The 17,861-nt window shown below is 33.5% G+C and overlaps 1 protein-coding gene and 1 long non-coding RNA gene across 2 annotated transcripts in view; both read right to left on the bottom strand.

Moving 5' to 3' along the window:
* Positions 1–21: 21 nt before the first annotated feature.
* LOC111691667 lies at positions 22–3,050 on the bottom strand. Its single transcript, XR_002763015.1, has 2 exons — positions 2,972–3,050; positions 22–1,043 (listed from the first exon to the last, which is right to left on the bottom strand). It is a non-coding gene; the product is annotated as an uncharacterized LOC111691667 (long non-coding RNA).
* Positions 3,051–7,358: 4,308 nt separating this feature from the next.
* Positions 7,359–17,861, bottom strand: part of LOC108903405 (protein spinster) — a 106,579-nt gene continuing 96,076 nt past the window's right edge. Inside the window, exons 2-7 of the mRNA XM_018705570.1 lie at positions 16,979–17,175; positions 16,567–16,718; positions 14,649–14,852; positions 14,435–14,566; positions 13,809–14,070; positions 7,359–7,484 (exon numbers count right to left, since the gene is read on the bottom strand). Coding sequence (XP_018561086.1) covers positions 7,359–7,484; positions 13,809–14,070; positions 14,435–14,566; positions 14,649–14,852; positions 16,567–16,718; positions 16,979–17,175 — 1,073 coding nt within the window. The remainder of the gene's footprint in view (positions 7,485–13,808; positions 14,071–14,434; positions 14,567–14,648; positions 14,853–16,566; positions 16,719–16,978; positions 17,176–17,861) is intronic.

Below are 17,861 nucleotides of genomic sequence, written 5' to 3'. Positions count from 1 at the left end.
GGGGTACAATCAAACAGAATGTAAGTATATATTACTTAAATTTTATTTTTTTAAATATATAAATTTTTGCTTTAAAAATCAAACGGAAATACAATGATATTACATCGAAATAAGATGTTAAAATACGCTAAATAAATATTTACAACTATACAATCATACTTTTTTCAGTCTTAAATGCCCAGCTTGAGAAAAATTTTTTAAACACAAATCAAATGGTACAAAAAAACTACACTTTTTCACTGATTCCGTACTTTCGACAAAGCTATATAATATCATGTACAATTTTAACTATTCTAATGCAATTAAGCATCCAATACATTTCCAACAAAAAGTACAAAAAAAGTTTTTGGTAAACTGAAACGGCAGGTTAATACAAATATTAATAAATATACGATCGTATGTACTAAAATAATAATACAAATGTATATCAACACTTCAATCTCAAACAGATCAGATGCATTACAACCGAATTGGAACGTGAACAAAACGAGTATGTGGAGCTGTTTCGTTTACAGATATACGAATGTATAAACATTGTCGCAAAAAGTAATAAACCAGCGCTACTCGTTTGTACATTTTAAGTAATAAATTTATGAAAAATTTACAACTCCAAACTTTTGAGTGATTTTTCGCGCATTCATATACAACGTTCCACTTTTTAAACTGTCCAACTACATATTTTACTACTAATAGGCACAACCATTCTGGTTGTAGGCTGTTTAAAATCCTAAAAGCTTCCTATACACGTGCAAAGGTTTCATGAACGCGTTACTTTACTGAATCGAACAGGAGACCTGTCGCAGACAAACATGTTAACATATATACACATAAAAAAATACCTTCTACATACATACACCTGGGTTCTTATAAATTAAAGTCTTAGATCCACATAAATTATAGTACGGTTCGGACACACGACACTCGACACACTTTTTCCCCGCTGGAAATTAAATAGAAAGTTTCGGACACCGTTTAAAATACTAATCAGAAAAGATTTTGGTCCTGATCCGAATTGTTTACCAGGAGGTGTTGTGAGTTGCCGGCTGCAACAAAAAAATAACAATTAGTAGTATGAGATCGATGTACTGTTGGTAATTTTGCATAGTAATCCCAGAAAATGTTAAAAAATAGTTATTTTTGTATCTAGAACGCGAAACAGTAAAGCATTTCGCATTCCAGATGCAAACAATATTTTTTCGAAAACTGCAATAAATAAGACAATTTTGTTATATAAAACAATTTAATTTATATTTGAAATCGTTTGAACCATGCTTGAATCAAGACGATTTAGGCACGGTGACTATCATAACGATAGCAACCTAATAAACAATAAAAATTAGTTGTTTGAAAATGTAGGATCAGAATTATATATTGTAATTCATATTCTAAGAGTGTTTAATTCAAAATGAGCTCGGAGAGTGAAGACGAGCATTTACCAGGGGAAGTATTGGAAGCTGCACAAAGCTGTTTCACACTTTAAACCTCTAAAATCGTCGAGACAGTACGAGATTGCCTACAACGAATTCAAAAGGTGGCGTAGTTCGAAGGAAATTCAAAAAGCGTCCAAAGCGGTATTACTGGCATATTTTCAACATAAAATTAATAAAATTAAACCATTGACGTTATGGTCAGTATAATCCATGTTAAAAAGTACACTGAATGCGAAAAAAAATGTTAAATCAGAAAATTTCAAAAACTAATATCATATTTGAAAAGCAAATCAGTTGGATACTCTCCGAAAAAGTCCAGAATTCTAACAAAGAGAATTTTACAAACACCTGATATTAGATTTCTGCTAAAAAAGGTAATTCAATATAAATCAATTTACTTTTATGTCATTTTAATAAATGGTGATTGTGGAGGTTTGAGAAGAGATGAGCTACTAAAGATAACGATTGATGACAGAATATATTTTTTTGTGAAGTACGTCAGGGAAAAATGTGTTAACCAAGTGGTTGGCGTCAACAAACTAAGGAATGTGCCAAAAGAAATAGCAAGTTAGTTCAATTTGTTTCATCAGGAAACTAATACAGGGCACTGCTTTAGACGTTCTTGCACCACTCTGTTAGCCGATGCAGGGGCCGATATTACCACCATTAAAACACATGAGGGTGGTATTCTAGTATGGTAGCGGAGACGTATATAGAAGATTGTATACAAAATAAAATTTTAATCGTAAATAAATTGTTACCATCTTCAGCAGAGCCAAGGGTACTTGCCAATAATGCAACGTAAACTTAAACAATTACAGCAGCAGCCTCATTGAACATCCAGAACTAAAAACTACGATACTGACAGTACTGGATCTGGCATAAATTTAACTCACTGCGATATCGTCACTTTCAAATTACATGTAGTGCAAAATAAATTGTAATCGTCCTGTTTATAATAGTTACTGTCTTGTATTGAAATGTTATATTACTTAAAATGTATATTGTTTAATTAATAAAATGATAAATATGTTTGGAAAAAATTACAAATTATTTTGACATTTGTTTTACGTTCTAGAGCGAAACAGACTTTGGCGTTCTAAAAATAAAAGTATTTTGCAGCTAAACGAAATTTTGACAGTTTTCGAAAAATAATATTTTGGATTTCAACAAGGGATTACGCTCCAAAATGACTTTATCGGTACAAGAAACCCATCACCTGTTAGTAAGTAGATTATTAGTAATTTTTCGCCAGAAGTATTATTTGTATGTGTTACTAATAATGTACTCGAAGTGTATTAATTTTTATAGATGTGGACATGTTTTAAGTAAGACACCAACTAATGACTATGCGTAAGGGCTAAGAATATGCAAGTACGAAACGTAAAACGAAATCGTCGCACATCGTGTATTCCTAGCCGGTCGATACGATCAGTTCTCGCAGCATTCAGCTGCGGAGAAAACTGAAATGAGATGCGAAATGTGCGTGAAAGAGAGAAGTGTGTTCTACCTCAACCATCACAGTAAATTAAAAAACATACATCCAAAAGAAAAGGCATCTCAAGTATGTTCCGTCGTCGCATGTCCATCGTGGTCTAAATGGTTATGTTGGGCGGCCTCTAAATCAGGTGCAAACATTAACAATAATTCCANATACAGCTCGTTGAGAAATGAGGTTAAGTTGGTCGCTATAAGCTACTCCCTACGTCCAATGTGTCAGAGCCAACTTCGACCACGTTTTTATTTGAACGCTCGTTATATTGTAATTCATATTCTAAGAGCGTTTAATTCAAAATGAGCTCGGAAAGGGAAGACGAGCATTTACCAGGGGAAGTATTGGAAGCTGCACAAAGCTGTTCTACAATTAATCCTCTAAAATTGTCGAGACAGTACGAAATTGCTTACAACAAATTCAAAGGGTGGTGTAGTTCGAAGAACATTAAAAAAGAGTACAAAACGGTATTACTGGCATATTTCGAATATAAAATTAATAAAATTAAACCTTCGACGTTCTGGTCAGTATAATCCATGTTAAAAAATACACTGAATGCAAAAAAAAATGTAAATATCAAAATTTAGAAAACTAATACCATATTTGAAAATTAATTCTGTTGGATACTTCTGAAAAAGTCCAGAATTCTAACGAAAGAGGAAATTGTGAGAATTTTACAAACACCTGATAATAGATTTCTGCTAAAAAAGGTAATTCAATATAAATCAATCGATTTAACTAATTTTGGACAACTTTTTATGTCATTTTAATAATTGGTGTTTGTGGAGCTTTGAGAAGAGATGAGCTACTAAAGATAACGATTGATGACATAGATAATTTTTTGTGAAGAACGTCAGGGAAAAATGTGTTAACCAAGTGGTTGGCGTGAACAAAATAAGGAATGTGCCAAAAGAAATGGCAACTTAGCTCAATTTGCCTCATCGGGAAACTTACAGGGCACTGCTTTAGACGTTCTTCCGCCACTCTGTTAGCCGATGCAGGGGCCGATATTACCACTATTAAAACACATGAGGGTGGTATTCTAGTATGGTAGCGGAGACGGATATAGAAGATTGTATACAAAATAAAATTTTAATCGGAAATAAATTGTTACCATCTTTAGCAGGGCCATGGGAACTTGCCAACAATACAACGTTTGCAGTAAACTTAAACAATTACAGCAGCAGCCTCCTCATTGAACACCCAGGATTAAAAGCTACGATAACTGACAGCAGTGGATCTGGCATTTTAACTCACTGCGATATCGTCACTTTCAAATTACACAATTGTAATCGTCCGTTATAATAGTTACTGTTTTGTATTGAAATGTTATATTACTTAAAATGTATATTGTTTAATTAATAAAATTATAAATATGTTTGGAAAAAATTACAAATTATTTTGTCATTTGTTTTACGTTCTAGAGCGAAAAATACTGGCGTTCTAAAACGTAAAAGTATTTTGCAGCTTAACGAAATTTAACGAAAAATGTCGACTTTTGATGGCAGTTTTCCATAAATAATATTTTGGATTTCAACAAGGGATTACGCTCCAAAATGACTTTATCGGTACAAGAAACCCATCACCTGTTAGTAAGTAGATTATTAGTAATTTTTCGCCAGAAGTATTATTTGTATGTGTTACTAATAATGTACTCGAAGTGTATTAATTTTATAGATGTGGACATGTTTTAAGTAAGACACCAACTAATGACTATGCGTAAGGGCTAAGAATACGCACGTACGAAACGTAAAACGAAATCGTCGCACATCGCGTATTCCTAGCCGGTCGATACGATCAGTTCTCGCAGCATTCAGCTGCGGAGAAAACTAAAATGAGATGCGAAATGTGCGTGAAAGAGAGAAGTGTGTTCTACCTCAACCATCACAGTAAATTAAAAAACATACATCCAAAAGAAAAGGCATCTCAAGTATGTTCCGTCGTCGCATGTCCATCGTGGTCTAAATGGTTATGTTGGGCGGCCTCTAAATCAGGTGCAAACATTAACAATAATTCCATGAGTATCTTGTTCAAGTATGTGGGTTTACGGTATTTGAACTTGTTAAAACATTCGTTTTAGAAAAAAAAAAAACCCATTTCGTTTTTCTTAGAATAGTTCCAAAGTAAGTACTCGTAGGTATTTAAACAAATTATTTATTTCTTCTTCGTCGACTAATCTTNAAAATAAGACAATTGTGTTATATAAAACAATTTAATTTATATTTGAAATCGTTTGAACTGTGTTTGAATCAAGACGTTTTAGGCGCGTTGACTTTCATAACGATAGCAACCTAATAAACAATAAAAATAAGTTGTTTGAAAAACTAGTGTCAGAATTATATATTGTAATTCATATTGTGTGTTTAATTCAAAATGAGCTCGGAAAATGAAGACGAGCATATACCAGGGGAAGTATTGGAAGCTGCACAAAGCTGTTTCACAATTAATCCCCAAAAAATCGTCAAGACAGTATGAGATTGCCTACAGCAAATTCAAAGGGTTCTCTAAAGCACTGTGTTTAGTTTGTGAATCTCACTGTCAATGACTTGATATGTCATGACAACAGGGCGAAAGGTTTTGTGTGAATTATTAGTCTTTCGGTATAGTATGGTGCGTTTGTGTGTCTTCATTGTTAAATTTCTGTGTGTTACGAAGAAACAAGTAGAGGAATCAAAGAAATGGGATTTGAATTACGAAAAACCATTAAAGACTAAGTTTTGTTAATGGAATTTGAGAAAACAATCTATGATGTATTTATTTCTAGCGGCCTTATAAATATGACCCCTGTTCAAAGTTACCCCATGTATTCTCGGATACTTACGACTCCTATTAAGTACGGACTGCCTGCGTCTNAAGTAAAATTAGGCCTTAAAATAGTTATTTTTGTATCTTGAATAGCTTCTATTCTTGCAAAAATGCAAAAGTACCATTTCGCTTTCGAGATGCAAATAATATTTTTTCGAAAACTGCAATAAAATAAGACAATTGTGTTATATAAAACAATTTAATTTATATTTGAAATCGTTTGAACCGTGTTTGAATCAAGACGTTTTAGGCGCGTTTACTTTCATAACGATAGCACCCTAATAAACAATAAAAATAAGTTGTTTGAAAAAGTAGTGTCAGAATTATATATTGTAATTCATATTGTAAGTGTTTAATTCAAAATGAGCTCGGAAAATGAAGACGAGCATTTACCAGGGGAAGTATTGGAAGCTGCACAAAGCTGTTTCACAATTAATCCCCAAAAAATCGTCAAGACAGTATGAGATTGCCTACAACAAATTCAAAGGGTTCTGTAGTTTAAAGAAAATTCAAAAAGTGTCCGAAACGGTGTTACTGGCATATTTCAAACATATAATTAATAAAATTAAACCTTCAATGTTATGGTCAGTATATTCCATGTTAAAAAGTATACTAAATGCCAAAAAAATGTAAATATCAGAAAATTTCCAAAACTTATACCATATTTGAAAAGCAAATCAGTTGGATATCATCCGAAAAAGTCTGGCAGTTACTACATGTCGAAGATTTTTTATGAAGTACGTCAGGAAAAAATGTGTTAACCAAGTGGTTGGCGTCAGCAAAATAAGGAATGTGCCGAAAGAAATAGCAACTTATCTCAATTTGTCTCATCAGGAAACTTATACGTTCTTCCACCACTGTGTTATCCGATGCAGGGGCCGATATTACCACCATTAAACGACATGGGGGGTAGTGTTCTAGTACGGTAGTGGAGACATATATAGAAGATTCTATACAATATAAAATTTCAATTGCAAATAAATTGTTACCATCTTCAGCAGAGCCTACGGAACTTGCCAATAATACAACGTCCGCAGTAAACTTAAACAATTACAGCAACAGCCTTATTGAACATCCAGAACTAAAAGCTACGATAACTGACAGCACTGGATTTGGCATAAATTTAACTCACTGCAATATCGGCACTTTTAATTTACATGCAGTCCAAAATAAATTGTAATCGTTCTGTTTGTAATAGTTGCTGTTTTGTATCGAAATGTTATATTATTTAAAATGTATATTTTTTAATTAATAAAATCATAACATTTGTTTTATGTTCTAAAGTGTTGACTTTTGATGACAGTTTTCGAAAATAATTATTTTGCTGTGCGACAAATTCTTTAAAGCACTGTGTTTAGTTTATGAATCTCACTGTCAATGACTTGATATGTCATGACAACAGGGCGAAAGGTTTTGTGTGAATTATTAGTGTCTTTCGGTATAGTACGGTGCGTTTGTGTGTCTTCATTGTTAAATTTCTGTGCGTTATGAAGAAACAAGCAGAGGAATCAAAGAAATGAGATTTAAATTACGAAAAACTGTTAAAAGACTAAGTTTTCATAATGAAATTTGAGAAAAAAATATAAGATGTATGTTTCTAGCGGCCTTATAAATATGACCCCTGTTCAAAGTTACCCCATGTATTCTCGGATACTTACGACTCCTATTAAGTACGGACTGCCTGCGTCTCCTAACGCGTGAGACACTAACAATTGGAAGCCTTCAGCTGTTGAGCGTCTCGTTGGCAAGACTACGTACTGGAATAAAATTAAATTAAATTTTTGCAATTCCATACAAAGAATAAGGTGAATGATGTGATTTTAATAGATTTTAACATGTTAAGTGTTATTTTGCATTCAGGAACGTGTGGTTAAAAAGTGGAAATAAAATTTTTTTTGCAGTAATGTCGCAGGACAAACAAAATAGGGATTAATTTGTTAATATAACATTTTTTTGTTAACACGGTATTAGAAAATTAAAATCAAGGACGTTTCTACGATTAATATTACATCAATGACTGTAAAACAAAAACGCCAAAAGCAAAAACAAAAAAAACTTACGTATACCTACAAACATGCTAGTCGCCTACAACGGCTGAAATATTTTTTTTATCAAAAAAAAAGGTAATTTACTTCGTGACGAAGGCAAAACAGTAGACAGCCAAAATAAAATCAAATACTAAGCAAAAACTGTTAATAGAAAAGTAGGTGCTACGAAGAAAACTATGAGTATATTGACGAGTACTTTTATTAAATTGATAAAATGAGTTAAATATGAGCGAAATATGTCAAATGAAAAGTAATTCGTAAGGTAACTCTTATGAATGCACACCTATTTACTGCTGCGACAGCAAGACATTGTTGAAGCAGCACTTTTAGCCCTTACGATTAACTTTGGTACAAAAAATGACAATGATGTGATACAAACAGTTTCAGTAGGTCATTTTTTTTTAAACATTTAAACAAAGGTTCTGAAAAGGGCAACAGCTGCTTCTCTTGGTACTGGACTGCATAATATAAATTTGGACAGTAATAAACTACTTACAAAGCACAGCTGTTGTAGCAAAAAGTTGAGATTTGATAATACAAGGAGGCACACGTATAAATAGAATTAAAGCAAATATTTTTTTAAGATAATAATAATAGTTTACACAATCTAATAGTTTACAAGTACTAAAAGTGTAGTTTTATTAGGAAAAGTTACTAACAAGGTGAAACCAGATGGAGCAACTTTGACGAACGAAATAAACTGTGCTTTGCACATTATTTTATGGTAGCGTTTGTTAAAGACAAATATAGGGTGTCCCAATATTCCCTGTATGTGGAGCTACCAGCATAGGCGACAACCTTGTTTATACAGAATAGTCAGTCAAGTCTAGAAATGAAAATACTGGATGGTGATTCTCTCACAAAATCCCTGTTGACTAATAGCACATATCCTAATAGTATGGTATTAGGCCAAGCAAATAAAATTTTTACTCGAAAAAGTCCTATCCGCAAGATTATTGTAACATTGTCTAAAGGAACAAAATACAAGACATCTCTCATCTCGTGAGTTAAAAACTTTTATTAGCTAATTTTTCTATTTAAACAAATAAGTGAGGAAAACAGTTTTCACACTTTGCAGGGAAAACCATCAATTTTAGCGAAAAGTGAATCGCAGACAGCTTGTAGGGAGTAAAATTATCTACAAAATGAGACTTATTAAATTAAAATCGGTTAATGAACAAAAAAGTTATTGCAAAAAAACAAGAAAAGTGCCCATTTTTTAATTTGTTTATAACTATCGCATTCATTGTTAAAATTTTATAAAACCTATGACAAGTTGAGGGTTTTGTCATACTTTAAAAGTGTGCCAAAAGTGGGCGCTGTAGGTGCACTAGTTTTCGCACAATTCAATTTGTTTATAACGAAGGCTCCAAAAGTTATAAACTTTAAACCTCTGTACAGGCGTTAATTGTCAACCAAACATGATTCAGAAAGCGTTATTGTAATCTGAAAGACGTAATTAAGCGACCTATTAAAAAATATCACCGGTTTTTTGATATTAACATTCTCAAATTGGGCATTAAAAAACCGTGCGTTTTTCGTTTATAAACAATTAGAATAAAATTGTTGCTATTTATGCTACCTCACCGAAAATAGATTCAACGGATAGTTGGCAAAAAAATACAAATTTAAAAAAAAGCACTCTCTACGACAAACAGGAGCCAAGATAAGAATTTTGTTTTTTTAAATCGTAGCGCATTTGTTTATAAACGTTAAGACTTGAATTTTCCGTAAAATAAAGTTTACGACGTAAACTACGATCTCCCGTGAATTGCATTGAAAAATGTGGAAAATTGACGACTCACGAGCCCTTTAAAGAGAAGGTACTGGCTAAGTAAAATGTCCGGCGTGGTGGTGGAGGAAGCTCGTCCAAGCGAGTCGCGCGCGCGAGAAAAGTGAAATCCAAAGTTCAAATTGATGCGCGCTGTAAAATTTTTAAATATCTCGGCTTCTATTCATCGTAGAAACTTCTTTTTTGTTTAAACTGGGGTAGCTCGACGAAAAAATAACAATGGGCATATTTACGAATTCGTAGAATATGCCCTGAACCCCAGAAAAAATGCATCTTTTATACTTAATTTTTTTAATTTACAAAAATGTCACAAAAATTATTGTTAAACTAAATATTAATTAAAATTTCAATTTCGGAATTATTATACTATTATTAAATAAATAAATGAAGCTATCGTTCATTTAAAAAGTTATTTTTTTACATATTAAGGCAAAGTAAACTTGTTTTTTCAATATTTTGTTAGCTATTTCATTACGATTTAAATGTAAATATGTGAGCCAACGGTTACTTTCACCAAAACAGGTGGCCCGTTCTTTGAATCAAAACATCTGTTCAGCTATGTCTATTTCTAAGCATGCGCTTTTGAAAAAATTGGTTAGTCGAACTCTCAAAGTAACACGAGTAAGTTATGTTTTAATATATAAAGTTTTTTTATTATATTTATTACTAATTTTATAAACATAACCAACATTAATTCAAAAAATATTAATCACAACCATTTTCAATAATAGATATAATGCAATATAATAAAACAATTTAAAATTTAAAATTTTTTCAATTTTTATGAAAAATAACTTTTTATATGAACGATAGCTTCATTTATTTATTTAATAATAGAAAAATAATTCCAAAATTGAAATTTTAATTAATATTTTTAGCTAATAAAATTTGTTGACTCACGAGGTGAGAGATGTCTTGTATTAAGTCCCTTTAGACAAGTTTACAATAACATCGTGGATAGGAATTTTTTCGAGTTCCTCTTTTATTTTCGCTAATTTTCCTGGTGTATATATACAGGGTGTTGCGCATAAGAACCCGACACAGAACAGGGGCATGTAATCGAACCCAAAATATGGTGATTTAACGCAACTTACCTTTATACTACGCTGCACCCCTGAGCAGTTATAGGCCTTGAAAGTAGGGTATTTTATGAGATAATCGCCATCTAGTATTTTCATTCCTAACCCTGATTGGTTGTTCAACTATATTACATATAAACGAGGATAACGGTAACAGAAAAGTTTGTAAGAGTTGCTGCAAAGGTTCCTAAAAGAAACTTGAAAGAGCAAGCTTAGATCAAATTTTTGTATTAATTAGAGATACACATTTCTTGTATGTACAAGAATTCGTTGCCAGTTTTTTTTATCAAACATCTTTTGTCTTTAACGAAATTAGCTGCAACATAATAAAAGTGAACGGTGGAATGCGTNAGCCCTCGTTTTTTTTATTTGCATAGAAAAATTATCATTTCTGATGTTATTTAGAAGCCGTTAAAGCAAAAATCTCCGATCATATGCGTTTTACCCAAGTACACCCTTTGTAAGAGAGATACCGCCTGGACTATAATTAAATAGGAAGAAAATTATGACATTTTTCGAATTTTTTTAACATATTGTGCCGCCAAAAGTTAAGACCAGGTTTTTTTTATGCGCATAGAAAAATTTTCATTTATAGTGATATTTGAAAGCCATAAGCCAAAAATCTCCGTGGATATACGATTCACCCAAACCAAAACAGATACGGCCTAGTATAATAATCTAATCTCGGAACATTAGTCTAAACTAAAGGATTAAACATGACTTTAAACGAACTACCAACAATCAGGACGTCCTATGGTAGACGTGGTATAACAACCCTACTTTCCACACTTATTCGAGACACCGTGTATATTTCCTGTTTCACAAAATGTGCATTATTTAAAACCGTATAAATTTAAAATGACCGCTTTATAATCCGTTTTACTGAAAATACAGCAATTAATGCCATCATTTCCACCGAAAACACCTGCCGCTCGGACGCGTTGAACTTTGGCCCGCATGAATCATCCTTTTTTAAACAAAACCGACCGCGACCCGGGCCCATATTTCTCCATTACATAAACTGGGGCGGCGCGGAGTGTATCAGGGCCATAATTCATGTTTTTAATCTGGCGTTAAATGGGAATAAGTGCATTCTATTGTCGCGTAATTGGGCGAAACGTCTTCGAGGAGATGAACATTTAGAGCGGGCGATCCTCGAACGCATCCGGGAGAGAGGACCATGTAAAAAAAATATGTACAGGCTGTCTTACGGTGACGGTCGATTAGAATATTTCAGAGACTTCTTTGATTTCAATTTGGAAAATTTAGACTTTTGTGTTTTCGGGGCTTGTATATTATTGCTTATCAACAAGATAAATTAAAAATAAGTCAAAAATGCTAACGCTTCCTTGTACCTAAATCTAACGGTTTTCGAGATAATCGACGTTTTATAAAAATTTTGACATGTAAGTGTTTCTAAAATTCCTCATATCTTTCTTCGTTCTGGAAGCTTTCACTTGCTTTTCAAAACGCACAAAGAACACACTACCTTCCACTATCAAAATCACCAGAAGAAAATTGTACCAAGTGAACGATTTTTTACGTTACACGTTGAAAACTTAAAACCGACAAAACTTTTTAAATTCAAATGGTAGGCCCTGTATTTTTTTGCAGCATATTATAGAAAGTCAAATTCTCTTTTCACCGTTATAGGTAGGCATTGTAGGGGTTACAGCTTCGATTTTCTCAGATATTTGCGGTTTTCTTACATTCTTATGATTATTAAAAATATTATGAAATGTGCCTTGAGGGGCAAATATTGCTATTGTCTTTTAGTATTCTACAAGTATCAAGTATTTGCTCGATAAGTAAAATACAAAATAATTATTCTAATGAAAATATTTTGAATTTATTTTATATCCATGGGACATTCACCATGAATCAGAATTATTAGTAAGATTTCTATGATTTGGTATTTTGCAACGTTTCAGGAATTGGACACGAATAAAACTTTACATAATAATAGCGTCTTTGTAGAACATTGAAATATTTTTTTATTTTTTTTCATAATTACATTAATAAAATGCCTTGGTTCGCGTTTGTTGCATCTTTTAAATATTGAGGGAATTTATTTACAAAAAATAATAAACATTTTCCTTCCAATGTGATGCTATTATTAGTAATTACAAGTATAATAAAGAGAAAATAATTATCCTTTCATTAAGAAAACAATAAAATGTAAAGTAATCAAAATTTTAAATTGTAACATTCTTTCTTCTTTCAACTTCATTCCAAATATCATAAAATTATCTGATAATTATTTATNTTCAACTATTTTACATATAAACGAGGATAACGGTAACAGAAAAGTTTGTAAGAGTTGCTGCAAAGGTTCCTAAAAGAAACTTGAAAGAGCAAGCTTAGATCAAATTTTTGTATTAATTAGAGATACACATTTCTTGTATGTACAAGAATTCGTTGCCAGTTTTTTTTATCAAACATCTTTTGTCTTTAACGAAATTAGCTGCAACATAATAAAAGTGAACGGTGGAATGCGTAAGCGAAAACACCTAGTGCAAAGTATAGACAGACAGGCAGATAAGGTCCAAAACAGTTATACCACAACCAATAACAAGTACATTGAGTACGAAATGTAAGAATTTTCTTGTTCCTTACCAGTAATATATCACAGACTATTGCCCAGTTCAGATTCAACGTTACCTGCCCGAAGAACAACAGAATGTACGTGAGGGCAGTGTTTCGCGTAGTGGCGTAAGTGGTGGCGAGCAGGAAGGGGGCGGACGAAATCAATCCCGCCCCACAGATTATCGGATCAATGAAAGGAAACCTGTGCTTCAGCACTTGGCTCAATATAGAACCCAAACTTAGGCCGACTACTCCCGCTGCTATGGTTATTGCGCCGAAAATAAATGACGTACTGAAACAATTTCAATAAATCAGTTAAACTGGCATCGCTATTCATCGAAACCTGCGAAACGACGGTCACAGGATACAACTAACATCAGATTCGTATCGAAGAGGGTAAAAATTACGAAGACGAGCCCCACAAGGTGTCCGATAACAGTTGGGCTATGCTTCCTTTGATTTAACGCAGGTACAATTCGTTTTTTTTTTAAAACTCTGTCGCTTTCTAAGATAAGACACGATTACTGTTATTTTTTCGATGAATAGTAATGCCAGCCCATCTGGACTGAGCCTTACCAGCAATATATCGGCAACGATCGACCAGGTGAGGTTTAGGAAAAACTCGGCAAAGAACACAAAGGTGAAACACAACGGGGCGCTGTATCTGGCCGTTAGGCAAGCAAAAAATACCAGCGGGCTGGACACCAGCAGTCCCACAGCGCAGATGTGGGCGTCGATGCGGTGGTACTGGTGCCGCAGCTTCTGGGCCAGGAGGCTGCCAACCGGCACCCCGATCAGCCCGGATATCATCGAAATGATCCCGAACTTGTAAGCCACGCTAGAATAATATGCGAGTTTGAACGGTTTGTTTATATTTTTCGATGGATGAGGGTGTATACCAGACTTCCATTCTTAAATTTTAATTGTTTAATTTTTTATGGGAAAAAACAAGCGTTATTTCAATCAGTCGAAATTAATATATTTATCGAAGAATATAGGAACCAAAGTGAAAAATAAAATCCACCTGGAAAACCAAAAAATAGCGAATTTGGTATACACCCCGTATTACAGTACGACGACATGTCATTTAAACGGTATTTTTAAAGCAAAACAGCCGTCCAACGATTAGATACACACCCATACGATATAGTTACAAGAAAATTTATTACGTATGTAACCGCCCCTTTACTCCCAATCCATACCTTTCAGAGTCCACGGTACCGTTGTCCTGAAGTTTCAGGCCCAGTTCTATAAAGTTCGGGCCCCACCAGGCCAAGGCGCCAGCCACGAAAGCAACGCAGGTGAACCCAGCAGTGGAAAACATGAAACTTCGACTAAAAACGAAGGAGAAACATTATTTTCGTCAAAAAATCATGCTCTCACACTTTTTTATATGTATAGTAGTATCGTGCTTACTTGTGAACGATATCCTTGATATCCTCCGTCCAGGGGGTGGCCTCCATGTGACCGCTGCCCTCGCTCTGTCCCCTCTCCGGGTCCTCCAAAATGAAAACGATGAGAACGACTGCAATTAAACCTAAGGCCGGTGTGACCCTGAGGGCCCATTGCCATTTGCCTAGGGCTTTGGCTGTCTCAGATCCGACGATATAGCCCATACCGCTGGAAAAAAAAAGAATCAAATTTTTGCAAATAAGGTATATATGAATAACACAAAATTGAACTCATTTATCTTCCAAATAAAATATTCAAGAGTATATTTTGCATTTTAATAGGTTCATAAGATAGCTAAGGCAAAATTACTAAATTATTAATTGAGGGCCAAATAATTATTACATTTCTGGTAAATTTTGAAATTAACCATTTTATTTTGTAGATAAACTTTTGCATCGATTGAATTCAAATTAAAAACGGCAAACTAAAGTTTTAATTGAATTAGTCGGCCGTGGCGATATTCATTTGTTTTACACGAGGCGTCCCTTTTCCCGGTCGGAAACTTTGTTTTCGGTTTTAGCTTCGTTTGCACAGCGTCGTTTTATACCTTTTTTCAAAAATGTTGAAACTTTAAAACTTACAGTGCCTCTTATAAGTCAGAAATTAGAGAACGCGGGCGGCATCGCGATCGAGTGTGTGAAATTCAAGAGCCCAAGTGTCCAAACAACAAAACAAATAAAAAAGGTAAGTAATTTTGAGGTTAATTTTAATTTTGGAGTTTGGAGGGTTCTGCACGTTTGGAACTTGCAATGCACACAACAATTGCATTCTCAGAAGAATTTTTCGGAATCAAATTGCCTTGATATAAAATATACTTGACACTGTTGGACAATTATTGTAATGTTCGATTGCTCGGTAATTTTCGATTGTAGCTAACTGAAACCAAGTAAATTCAATCGTCCTAACATTGTTTTTGACCCATTAATTTCTCAATATTTTTGGATTCACGCATGAAATACAAAACTCTGGTATATAAACGAGGATAACGTTAAGTTCAAAATTAGGTGCCCATCCTATGTCCAATAAATAATCAACTGTATCATGTCGTCTGTGCTTATTTCGCAAAGGGTGGTTCGCTTGTTGTTGATTCACATTCAATTATTAACGCCGCCATTTGTGAAAATTTGGTAGCTTCGGTGTTTTCCTTAATTTTATCATATTTATTAGGTATTATTTTATTCTAAATGCAAATGCGTGTATCAAAATATATTTTCTTTTACACAGATGCCAGGTGAACAATTCAGAATGGTTTGTGCGTGTCCTGTGAATTCCCTGCGAGCTTTTCGACGTTTTTAAGCCGGTAAGTACCTTTTGCGATTTATTTCTCTTTTCAGGCAACTTCCGTAGTTCTGGAAACAGTTTATTTTAATGCGTTATTTGAACATTATTAAATTTATATATGTTTTTAAGAGTTTATAGAAACGTATGCAGTAAGTAGGTAAACCATGAAAATAAACTTACAAATTTGCATTTTTTTAAACTGAAACAATTACCTAGGTATATGTTAAAAACTCGTATAACATGATTAGCAAATCTTTTTATTTTCTTAAATCGTCCGATGTTTTTTTATACAGTGAAATTGGGCGAGTGACTCACGCCTGCATAAAGTGAGCCTCTTCTATTTTTAGAGGCCACAATTTATTTTTTTAATAACCCAGTCTTCGAAATCATATTTTCCTGCATTGATTCGATCGGTTTTCGGTGTTGCCGGCCATTTCTTACTCTTTATTTTGTATCAGAATAAATTTTATTTTTCAAACAGAAGCATTTGCAAAAAACTTAATTTGTACAGTGTAATTATTTTTCTACATTTTTAAAAATAACTTTTATAGTGTCGTTCTTTTTATACACTTTCTGCAAAAATGTTTTTTTTTTAACTTACCTTCCTACTGGAATGGCAAAATAGAAAAGGGCCAACATTTTTGAGCGGACGTCACTCACGAACAAGTCGCTGATGATTGTGGGGGCTATTGTGGAATAACTGGCCTCTCCTACACCCACAAGGGCTCTGAACAGTATGAACCACCAAAATTGCTAAAAAAAAGTTCACTATATTTTTTGTATTTATGTATTTGCAACTCAAATCTGTTTGGATTTGTGTATTTATAGTATATTTTAGTTTCTACTCTCTTCAGTTGAGTATTTTGTTATTTGGGGAAAAATTATTGTTAATTAAATGAACTTTTTAGCCAAAACTATTGACTTGAAAAATTATTTCCATTTGCATTTCTTACTTCGACGAACTGTATAATTTCTTGAAACACAAAATACACATGATAAAATAATATACTGACCGTCATGAACGACCCACACAGGGTGGTTATGCTCCACAGGAAGACCCCCGCCGCCATGATCCACCTCCTGCTGTACCTGTCCCCCAGGTACCCGAATAGGGGTGCGCACCCCATGTAACTTATGACGAAGGCCGTCTGCAGCAGACCGGCCTTGTCGTCCTTTATGTCGAAATAGTGCTTGATCTCTATCAGAATCCCTGAAACCAAAAAATTATCCATCAAAATCGAAATTAGAAGTGGCTATTAATTTAAAAATTTATTTATGCACCTAACTTTCAAAATAATTCAAGGATACACGTGATGTGATACAGATACTATAAATGCAGTCTTTAGAAGTTTACATCGCAATTTGCGATGGAGTTTTTGATGCAGTTGTCCTTAAATTTGGCTTTGGAAGAGTGTTTTAATATTAAACCTACCTATTACCAATAATTTTTTAATATTTCAGATAAACCGTATATTAAATAAGTACAGTGTTTTTACTTTATCTATAACATTGTGTTGCTGCCTTTGGAAATTAATTAAATAATTAAAATGATTACCCTTAAAAAGGATGACGATATCGCCATAATTCAATATAGTCCAGACGGTATCTGTTTCAAAGAGTCCATATTTGGGTGAATCGTATATCCACGGAGATTTTTGGCTTTTTGGCTTTAAAGTATCACTAGAAATGAAAATTTTTCTATGCGCATAAAAAAAACGTGGGCTTAACTTTTGGCGGCACAATATGTTAAAAAAATTCGAAATATGTCATATTTTTCTTCCTATATAATTATGTATCTTTTCAAGAGTTGATTTTAGGCGAAAATGGAAGAGGAAAAAAATGTTTGCAATTAAATTTTTTACAAAACATGTCTAGTTACAAATCGAATGAATCATG

This window comes from Anoplophora glabripennis, unplaced genomic scaffold, assembly GCF_000390285.2.
Source record: "Anoplophora glabripennis isolate ALB-LARVAE unplaced genomic scaffold, Agla_2.0 scaffold82, whole genome shotgun sequence".
Taxonomy (NCBI): Eukaryota; Metazoa; Arthropoda; class Insecta; order Coleoptera; family Cerambycidae; genus Anoplophora; species Anoplophora glabripennis.
Note: the sequence above shows the minus strand (reverse complement) of the source record. Positions and strands in the feature narration are given on the sequence as shown.